The 10,443-nt window shown below is 40.7% G+C and overlaps 1 protein-coding gene across 1 annotated transcript; it reads right to left on the bottom strand.

Annotated features, from left to right (window-relative positions):
• Positions 1-73: 73 nt before the first annotated feature.
• Positions 74-3,651, bottom strand: LOC103710403 (putative receptor-like protein kinase At5g59700). Its single transcript, XM_039124229.3, has 2 exons — positions 3,312-3,651; positions 74-2,836 (listed from the first exon to the last, which is right to left on the bottom strand). Exon 2 carries the CDS (start codon positions 2,792-2,794, stop codon positions 311-313), a length of 2,484 nt encoding a protein of 827 aa, XP_038980157.3. The 5' UTR covers positions 2,795-2,836; positions 3,312-3,651; the 3' UTR covers positions 74-310.
• Positions 3,652-10,443: the final 6,792 nt, after the last annotated feature.

Raw genomic sequence — 10,443 nt, 5'->3', positions numbered from 1 at the left:
CACACGCGCGCACGCGCAGGCAGGCAGGCAGGCGCACACATATAAACAGGATTTCCACTGATGATGATGATGATGAACAATCAAATGGAAGGTATTATTACAAACCTACACTGTAATTACATGGTCAGACTGTTTGTACGCGAGTATGCGAGCAAACACACATAAAAAGAATAAACTGGAAATCCCCTAAAAAAACTCAAGCGTCCAACATAAAACTCTGTATAAAGGACTAAGTGGTCACATTTGAAACAGACTAATAACTTTTTAGAAGTCTCCACTACAAGCTGTATTTCAGAAAATAATAACCAACTTACCTCCCTTCAGCATGGATCAACTGAGAGAAAACTTTACTCCCAGAGACATCAGAAAGATCATTGGAACTTGAGGTACCAACTCCCCCAACAGTTGCACTCTCGAGGTTCCTGATGTTTTGAACCTGTGAAGAAAGTCCAGCAATCCGGTTGATGCTATTAACCTCAGAGGTCCCTGACTCTGCCTCTTGGAGTTGCAGCACATACTCCAAATTCCACAGCACATCTCCCATTGTGGGCCTCTCCACGCCATAATCTGCCAGGCATTTCTCGACTGTCTCGCCGAACTTCCTCAGAGAATCAGGTCTAATTGTTGCTGCAATCCGAGGATCAACAATCTGCTCCAACTCTCCTCCCATCTGCCACTTCATTGCCCATTCTGCTAAGTTCACCATCTCCCTTGGAAGGGTGGGATCAATGACTGGTCTTGCACAAAGCACTTCAAGCAGAACCACTCCAAATGAATACACATCTGATTTCTCTGTCAGCTGTTGCCTTCGGAAATACTCCGGATCAAGATAACCAAAACTCCCTTTCACTGCAGTACTAACATGGGTCTGGTCCAGGTCTGGTCCAGTCTTTGAGAGCCCAAAATCTGCAACCTTAGCCATGAGATTCTCGTCAAGTAGAATATTTGCAGATTTAACGTCACGGTGGATTATAGCCTTGGCAAAAGCAGTGTGAAGGTAGTGAAGCCCTCTGGCTGATCCGATACATATTTCCAGCCTCTGTTTCCAACTAAGACTAGGAAGGTCGGAACCATAGAGATGGCTCTTAAGAGTCCCTTTCTCCATGTACTCATAAACAAGAATCATCTCATTCCGCTCATCACAGTACCCAATAAGAGAAACCAGATGACGGTGGCGCAGCCGTGATAGCAACTCAATTTCAGTGCGGAACTCATTGAGGCCTTGTTGGGATTTCGGATTGCCCCTCTTGACGGCGACCTTGGTCTCATCTTTTAGCACTCCCTTGTAGACCTTCCCGAAACCTCCTACTCCAATTACCCAATTCTCATCAAAGTTGTTTGTTGCCTCTTGCAGAACAATAAAGGAAAACCGGTAACCAAGGCTCACATTTTGCCCAGATGTAGCAGCAGTGCCATTGGAAGTTCTACTCCCTGTACTCTGTGAAGTCAGTCCGTTGACTGAGAAAGGCATCCAAGTCTTTGAGTGGTGCTTCCTTGCGATTTTCCTTCTCCGACACACCATAAAAAATACACAAGCAACAATCACCACAGCAATTGCTCCAACGACCGAACCCAATATTACACCAAGGTTTTTCTTCGAGCCAGGTGGTGCAACAACAATGGCAGAACCATTGGAGTTCCTCATCTTCATAATCTCAAGCCCATTTAGAATGCCATCAGCCAAAGCATCGGATAGTGTTGAAGGGCCAATACTAACATGCAGCTTACTGGATGCATCACTAGCCGCCAATACAAAATCGACATAATAAGGTGCAGCCAGACTTGTTGTCTTACTAGTGAGATCAAAATTACCAAGCACAAGCCAGTTACCGATATAAACATTAAAGTAGAGATCTACAAGTGCCTTGCTAACTATATCGCAGAAATGAAGCCGGATAAAGTAGCTAGAATCTGCGTCTACGTTGAACTGCCAAGTTACGTTAACAAGTGCAGTAGAAGTATTTGATGCCACCAATCTGGTCGCTGTGCTATAGACGATATTGGGGGCAGTCTCTTGAGTGGCTAGTCCTGGCTGATAATTAAGTGATCCAGAGAAGGAAACAGATTCAGCGACACTCTTGTTAACTATAAAGCTGCTATCGTTAACCCAGGTTCTCCACAGAGTATCGCCATCCGGAGTAACCCTTGGGCCACCCATGTTGATCCTGTAAACTGTCTCCAATGCCTGCCCTAGCAAACCTTGGTATTCCCCGGAAGGATTAATGGTGCTGGCTGAACCATTAAGTAGGTCAGAAGGAGCCGAAACAACTTCTATAGCATTTATGAAGGCAAAGGATAAGTTTCCCACTGGTATGAAGGACAGGTAGAGGGTGTCCTCATTCATGTTGACCAAATATTCCTTCAACTCAGGAGAAGAATTCCCCTGTGGCTGGAAATTCTGGAGGAGAACAACATCCTGGGTTGAGACTGTGAACTTTGAAGTCACAAGGTTGTAGCTTTTGTACACAAATGGGAAGAAATGGAGGCGGATGAAGTGCCAGCCATGCTTCTGGATCGAGAATGAGTATGAGGAGGGCTGGGTAAAGATCCGTGCAGTTCGGTAGAGAGCCGATACCGAGCTCGATGAGGTGCTGGCTAAGATGCTATTTGGGGCTGTGAGGGTAGAAGAAGCGGACGCATCGGCGACAAAAGTTCTGTTGTCGATGGTCGTGCTATTTGAAGACCCACAGTCAATCAGGTAGTTGTCTGCAGGGGTGAACGAACCACAGACACACTGAAGAGCTATGGTCGCAAGGATACAGAAACCCAATCCAAGTTTCCCAATGCCCATCATGTCACGAGCCACAGATTCTTGAAGAATTTTTGAAGCACTACACTAAACCAAGAGACAGAGATGCAAGAGGAATCAAGCTACGATTTTGAAGGATCGAGAGCAAGGAAAGCCCTCTGATAACAAAATCGTGATAACCCAAAACAAGATAAATAGAGTGCGATTTCCGAACTTGGAACCAGGAAACCCTAATTCTCCCTCATAAATTCCGAGTCAGAAAAAGCCCCCCCCACACATCTCCCCCACACCCCAAAGAAGACCAAAATCACCATGAGATGAACCCTGCTCTGAAAAAAAAATCCGATCTTGGAATGCTCTCTACGAGAATAAGAAAAGAAAAAGACCAACCAAAGAACCTAAACAGGAAATTTCTAGCTTTCGCAGCCAAAAAAGCAAGTGGATATACCAAGCAACCAACTTTCCTTTACCAACTCAAAACAGACAATCAACTGCAACTATTGAAACCCAGCAGCATCACGGGAAGGATTCAAACGGAGAGAAAGAGGGGAGAAGATGGCACCTTTGCGCCTCCGTCCCAAGCGTTTTACAACGTCGGCAGCAAGGGATCAAAGGCCAGCGAAGGATCGATTCCCCTCCTCCACATCCAATCCAGTCCTCCCCAAGCTCCGACAGAAGCCAGCGCGCTTTGATCGACTCGACGGGTCCTCAACTATGGCTTCCAGAGATTAGGAGGGAGAAAGAGCAAAATAATGGAGAAGAGAGAGAGAGAGCAGAGTCAATGAACTGAAACCGCTACAAATGGTGAAGTTAAAGGAAAAAAACTAAAGAAGAAACTGGGGAAAAGGACAGCTAAATTAAGGATGGGCAGCGCCAGCCCATGTCTTAAAAAGAACACCACCGGCGCCAAGATTTAGGAATAGAATATAAGAACGAAAATATTAACTAAGATTCGTCTCTTGGGCTAAATATCGTAGGTGGTTTGGCATTCAGGAGAGACATCACATCAGTCCGTTGCTTTCCATCGCTTCATCTTGGCCGTCCGTCAGATACATGTACCTTTGAGTAAATTATAATTTTTTATAAAAAAATATAGATAATTTATACTCGTACATAATAGTCTGAAAAATATATATTATTTTTTAAAATTTATTTTATCTAATATTTTAACTGATAATTTAGCAGAACATTGGTCGAATTATTAGATAAAATAATATATTTTTTTTATTTTTAATAGTTAAAACATTTCATGGATATTAACAATGAATAAAATTTAACATTGATATACTATTAATATTAAGTTTGGATCATCTTAATTTGTGCTCCGAACCGAAGAAGTCGGATTTGCATCCCATATTATTCATGTTTTGTTGATTGGTTGATGATCTAGTAGGATTGTAAATAATATTTATCTTAACTTGTCCAATTACCAATCACTCCACAATACTTTGATTGAAGATTTGAGATTAGATCTCTTCACTTTAATCATTAAATGAAGTGTCTACAAATAAAATAAAAAAAAAAGGAAACTGAAGAGGACCCAGACTCATTGATAGTAGGTTGATCAATATATTAAAAATCAACTATTTTCTTGTGGATCCAGGTGGTGCTTAGCCTTTTATTAATTATATAAGTAGATGCATGAACTCCGTAGCGTAGAGGTTCTGTAACTTCCCACGATATACGTGCAGCTACCGAAGGTATGATTTTTTCTTTTCCTCCTCCTTTTTCTTCAAAAAAAAAATCATCAAAAAAGGGTTTTTTTTTTTTTGCAATTAGTGTGTCTTGCATTAGACTTTGTTTTAGAAAGGGTTTGCAAAACTTGTGTTAAGAAAGAATATTCTAATATTAAATACACAATTTTGCGATTTACCTTCCATGGATATATTTTTTTTATGCGGCAGAGGTCATCCGCTCTATCACGTTATCGTCCCTTGAGAATATTGGCGAAGGAGGAAGCATCGGAGGCGCCGAATTTGTCATCCGAGACCATATTGCCAGACTAGTAACGATTGGGGGTCGGCAAATCTTTGATATATCTGTGGTATGTGCTGAGCTTTGAGCTGCTTGGGAAGGGATCATCTGTGTGAGACATATGGTGGGGGCGAATCGCGTTCTTCTTGAGGAAGACTCGGCTACAGTCATCGATTGGATCCGGAGTCAGAAACGGGGAGCTAGCTCTAGTCCGCTTCTTTACAATATTCTCAGGCTTTTAGACGAGGATGCTCTTTTGAGGACATCACATATTTACAAAGAGGCGAACAGTGCTGCTGATTAAGTAGCCTCCTACGCGGCCTATCACTCTAGGGGCTTCATTTGGGTGGATCACGTGTCGGTTCCTATTCTACTATATGATCTTCTTTTTTCTGATTTTGTTGGCTGCATTCACATTCATCGGATGTAAGTCGCTGTTGTACCAAAAAAAAAAAAAAAACCATGGATATGTTTTTGATTTTTCAATCAAGTTTTGGGATATAAATTTAGCCGTAATGCTGCTCAACGCTCTCACATCATTAGAAGAGTAAATTATGTGGAAAAGGTTGAAAGGAGCTACCTATTTCAAGAAAAAAACAAATCAATAAGCCGAGAAAAAGTGAAGGAACGTGGAACACGACCCTCTTCCCCCTGCAAATAAATAATTGGTCGAATGGGCACCCTGATTACTGGTCGCAAGTGCCCATTGTTAGAAACGTAATTACTTCAGTCCTAGAACCATAAAAAGGTGTGAACCGGACACCAACACCATATATTTTAACTTAAGATCATGCATGATTGGATTATGACAGTACCTATAAACCTGATTACTTATACCAAGTGCCCATTGTTTAAAACATGATTACCTCATATGTGCACTGAACCCCAAACCCAGTGGACTTGTTAGGTATGTTGGAAAAAAAAAATCTCAACAAAATATTTTTTTTTAAGAATCTGATTTCTGAAAATATAAATATGATATAAAAAAATAGTTTTAATATATTTAGTTGACTATGAAAAGGTGGTATATTTTAAAACAGCTTATATTTGGTTGAACATTTATTTTTTTTAAAATATATATATATAAAATATCTATTATATTCTTAATAAAGAGTAGTTTTCGGAAAAAAAATCAATTTTCCATCGGTGAAAAACAGCTTTTCTATGTTTCTTATAGTTTTTTTCATAATATATGGAAATCTTATACCTACGAAAATACCACTTTCTTGTCTTCTTCGGTTAAAAACTCCAACTAAACAAAAGCGCTTTCTTTATTTTCTCTTTGACCACACTCTCTCCTTCTATTCCTGTATCCCATATATTTTAGCATAATATCATGCAAGTAGCATAAACTGGCACTACGTTGCCTGCAACATAGAGAAGAGAATGTGAAAGGTTTGGTTATGAAGTATGGCATGAGACAAAGGCCAGCTAGACCTAACAGTTGTGTTGTGTTCTACAGTTGGCTAAACATGATAATGGCATGGAAGAAAGCAACACCGAACCTAACGCGGTTGCGTATCCTTGATGTCTACTTCTCACCCAACTCTTGCTTAAATGAAACTTGACCAGAGATTCTTTGAAGATATAGAGGAAAAAAGCCAAAAAAAAGAAAAGAAAAGAAAAGAAAACTTATCTATGAGAGCCAAGAGAGAGAGAGAGAGAGAGAGACTCGTATAAGACTACACAGTAGCCGGCTTAAATGGTGGGGAAATTGCTGGTGGCTCTCGGCGTATAGAGAAAAGAATCCAAAGAAGCGCTGCATGGGGTGGTGGTGGGCAGGGCACCAATGTGACTGCTGCTCTAGAAAGTCAAGGATCAGAGGGTGGGGAATCCCAGAAGAACATGACCGGTTTGGCTAAAAAAATTTAGATATATATATAAATAAATAAATCTATTTCATTCTATCAATTTAAACTTTTGGAATAAGTAATGATTTTAACTTAGTATTAGAGCAGAGGTTCTGAGTTCGAATCCTACCTTCGCATTCTTTAACCAGCACAAGAAGTTACTTGTCCCATGGGTTGTGATATGGATGAACTTCTTGCTCGATTCCAATAAAGATGTTTTGTCACAGCTAAGGGTTCAATAAATGGGATTGCATCAGGTCTTGGGCTTGGGTTGTTATTTTGCTTGGTCCCACTCAATAGGTAAGCAGCTCAGGCCTGGCTGGGACTGATTCTAAAGTTCAAAGGGTGAAACCGAACTGCGTTGATATATAGCAAAAACTTTTGGGTTAGAAGACCCCTATTTCTTGCAGCCCAGCATTGATCCAGATCCTTGCTACTACTTCACCTGCAAATTAATTGTCATGCGCCTTTCTTTTCGTATTAATAATGGTTGTCAACAATAATACATGAAAAACTAAAACGTGAACCGCGAACCTACATGCGTTTTCAGTTCCAACCATGTACCTGATGGCGATGCTTAACTGTTTAGCTTATTTAATTTGATTTAACTCATTATAAATTGGATTAGGTTATATATTTAATAAAATGGACGGGTTTAGGTCTGAATTTTTGACCTATTTAATAAATAGATTAAACTTGAGTTGATGGATTTTTGCTACCCACTATCTTTTCTCCAGTTAGTTTGGCCAGCGTCTTGACCCATTCCTTACCTCCATAGCCATTTGTGGGTCATCGTCTTCCCACAAAATTGATTTGATTTTATTCATGGTAGCAACAAGCTGCTTCAAGCTGGCTACATAGGCACGTTGCATTGACCTTTTCTCATTTTCATGCTCTTCTACGCGCCGATAGTGATTTATAATTTTTTTTGTTTTCTTCGATCATCATAGTCGGTGCTTGACTAATTAATTCATGTAAATGATGAAAATGATCTTCATAGCAAATACTAAGGATAAAAGGGGGCTCAATGTCCTCAAGTTGTTCTAGAGCAAGACAACAGGTTTGCACTCTTGCAACCTACTCCATGGCCATTTGTGGGTCATCGTCTTCCCACAAAATTAATTTGATTTTATTAATGGTAGCGACGAGCTGCTTCAAGCTGGCTACATGGGTGTGTTGCATTGACCTTTTCTCATTTCCATGCGTTTATACGCGTCGATATTGACTTATAATTTTTTGTTTTCTTCAATTATCATAGTCGGTGCTTGACTAATTAATTCATGTAAATGATGAAAATGATCTTCATAGCAAACACTAGGGATAAAAGGAGGCTCAACGTCCTCCACTTTCAAGTTGTTCTAGAGTGAGACGACAAGTTCGCACTTCTGTAGCCTACTCCATGGCCATTTGTGGGTCATCACCTTCCCACAAAATTAATTTGATTTTATCCATAGTAGCGACGAGCTGTTTCAAGCCGGCTACATAGGCACGTTATATTGACCTTTTCTCATTTCCATACTTTTCTACGCATCGATAGTGATTTATAATTTTTTTGTTTTCTTCAATCATCATAGTCAGTGCTCGACTAATTAATTTATGTAAACGATGAAAAAGATCTTCATAGCAAACACTAGGATACACCTCTCAAGTTTTAAATGCGAAGTATCTTAAGAGCACATGGTGACCACTGACCTATTGTTAATCAGTTTCGGCTGCATCTATCTTCCCTTGATTTTATGTTGAAATGGTGATGAGTAGATTATATCCACTTGAGCTCAGGTTAGTTAGACCATCATTGGAATTGGATTTATTGGTCATCAAAAAGAGTGTGAGCCCTCTATAACAAATCTCACATTTGGTTCTATCGCACAGCCTGCACATCCTGAGGTGGAAGCATGGTGGATCAAATAATACAATAAATGTTGTACCTATCTTAGGAACTTTGTTAATTGGATTTAAAAAAGTTAGGAACATTAGCAACTCGAGAAAATTAAAAATGAGAAAATTTAAATTATATCTTGGATTATTAGACAATTAGGGTGGTTTACGGGAAGAAAAATTAAAATGAGAGGCCTGTAACTATGTGAGTCACCTGCCTGCTTGCTTTCCTGTATTCGTCTGAGAACTTTGTTATGTTTTTGAACTCCAATAGCTTTAATCTTGATCACAACCCTTTGTTTATGCAAGTAGAATATCGGAAGCTCAGCTCGAGAACATGATAATAATTGCTGTGTGCATGCATGTGCTTTAATAGTCGTGAGATTGTGAGTTACAACGTAATATTACTGCATGGGGAACTTTGTGGGAAGGAAGTTAACCTCCGATTCCATGAGTTCGATACTGGGCCTGAGCATGGGCCTCGCCGCCTGGGTCATTCTATTATAGAGCTTCAAGAGGCATCATTCGAGTTAAGCCCATGGGCTTTCCTGCACCACCCTAGTTGCCATAATAAATCCCAGCCCTGATGAAATACTTCACCTGTCTAGGTGAGGAAAGCAAGTAGCAATTCTTTCTGGTTTCTGAAAGAACGAAGAGTGCCCATCTCTGCTCAGATACTGCAAGCCCATTATGGGTGACTGGTTTGTTTTGACCTGATTTGATGTAAGCTTCATCAGTTTTCCAATCTATCCCCTTGCTATCTTTGTCGCTGTTCTCTGCCACACACTCAATGTTCACCCAGCTATCTGTGGCTAAAAGCATTATAAATTAATGTGGGGAGGGGCTTATATAGAAGTGGAGGCTAGGCTTATCCTAGCCTTCAATGGAATTCGTGGTGGAGGAGGACTCTTCTTCCTTCACCGAGTTCTACCAGAGCTCTGTTCTATTTTTGATTTAAAATAAGCCTTTGGGTTGCACAGGGCCGCGCCAACAGGCCGGCCCAGTAAGGCTGGGCTACATATATTTTCTTTGAGTTTAGTCTTTCACTAGTATGGCATTTATATTAGTTCTGATATGATGTAATCTTCTAGCTTCAGTTTGAGATGGAGTGGGGTTACCATCTTCAGAATTTCAATCACTCGAATGGCTATTAGAAGGTTTCGACAAAAGTTGCGCAGCAAACTAAAAACAACATGGTGGACAAGGATCATGTGCCAACTCAAATATTCTGTATTAGCTTTTTTTTTTTAATGCTGAAATGAAAGTATCATACACAACGTGTACGGATACAGCCAAGAAAGTCAAAAAGTAGTATATCACGGAGAGCACTGAGCACCTCCGCCTCTCCCACCCATAGGTGATCTCTTGGTTGGCGACAAAGGAAGCCACCCAGTCCGCAGCCCCATTCGCCTCCTTGAACATATGTTTCGCCTGGATAACCATCCCATCACACAACATGGCCGGATGTCTCTCAACAGTGGGTGATGATCACCGACCCTACCTGATGCTTGCAGAATATTAGGGTTTTTGCTTTTAAGAAAGACTATTGATGCTTGGTATTAGTTGTATTGCGGCTGTAGCAGCAGCGGAAGAAGGTTGGTGGACATCTCAATGTCCTGAAAATTATATAAAAACTGCTTGCATTTTAAACTACAAGAAGCTTTGGCTGCAGAAACAACGAGGATTGGTAGAGGAATGGAGGCATGGTGCATGCTGGATTGCAGCCCCGGATAGTGGAATATAAGTTTCTCCCGCGTGCCATGGATCCTGCTCTTGGGCGAACGCAAGCCAGCATTCGGTGCACTGGTTTGCTCTGTAATCCGGCAGATCAACTCTATGCAAGTGCTTAGAAGATTGCAATCTAAAACTGCCATTAATGTAGGAGGCAAGTTGATTCTTTGGCAGGGTTTTGGTCAGCGTCCATAGAGTGATTCATTTATCAGGGTTAGCAGTTGCTGGTGTTTGATTTTTAAGCCCCATGATTACACTAAA

The sequence above is a fragment of the Phoenix dactylifera genome, chromosome 8 (assembly GCF_051530095.1).
Source record: "Phoenix dactylifera cultivar Ajwa chromosome 8, Ajwa_hap1_PhDact_Kaust_v1.1, whole genome shotgun sequence".
NCBI classification, from domain to species: domain Eukaryota; kingdom Viridiplantae; phylum Streptophyta; class Magnoliopsida; order Arecales; family Arecaceae; genus Phoenix; species Phoenix dactylifera.
This window is presented reverse-complemented; position numbering and strand designations above follow the sequence as displayed.

What these genes read in the sequence shown, in the direction of transcription:
- LOC103710403 (XM_039124229.3), bottom strand. Translation starts at nt 2,794, where the DNA reads ATGATGGGCATTGGGAAACTTGGATTGGGTTTCTGTATCCTTGCGACC.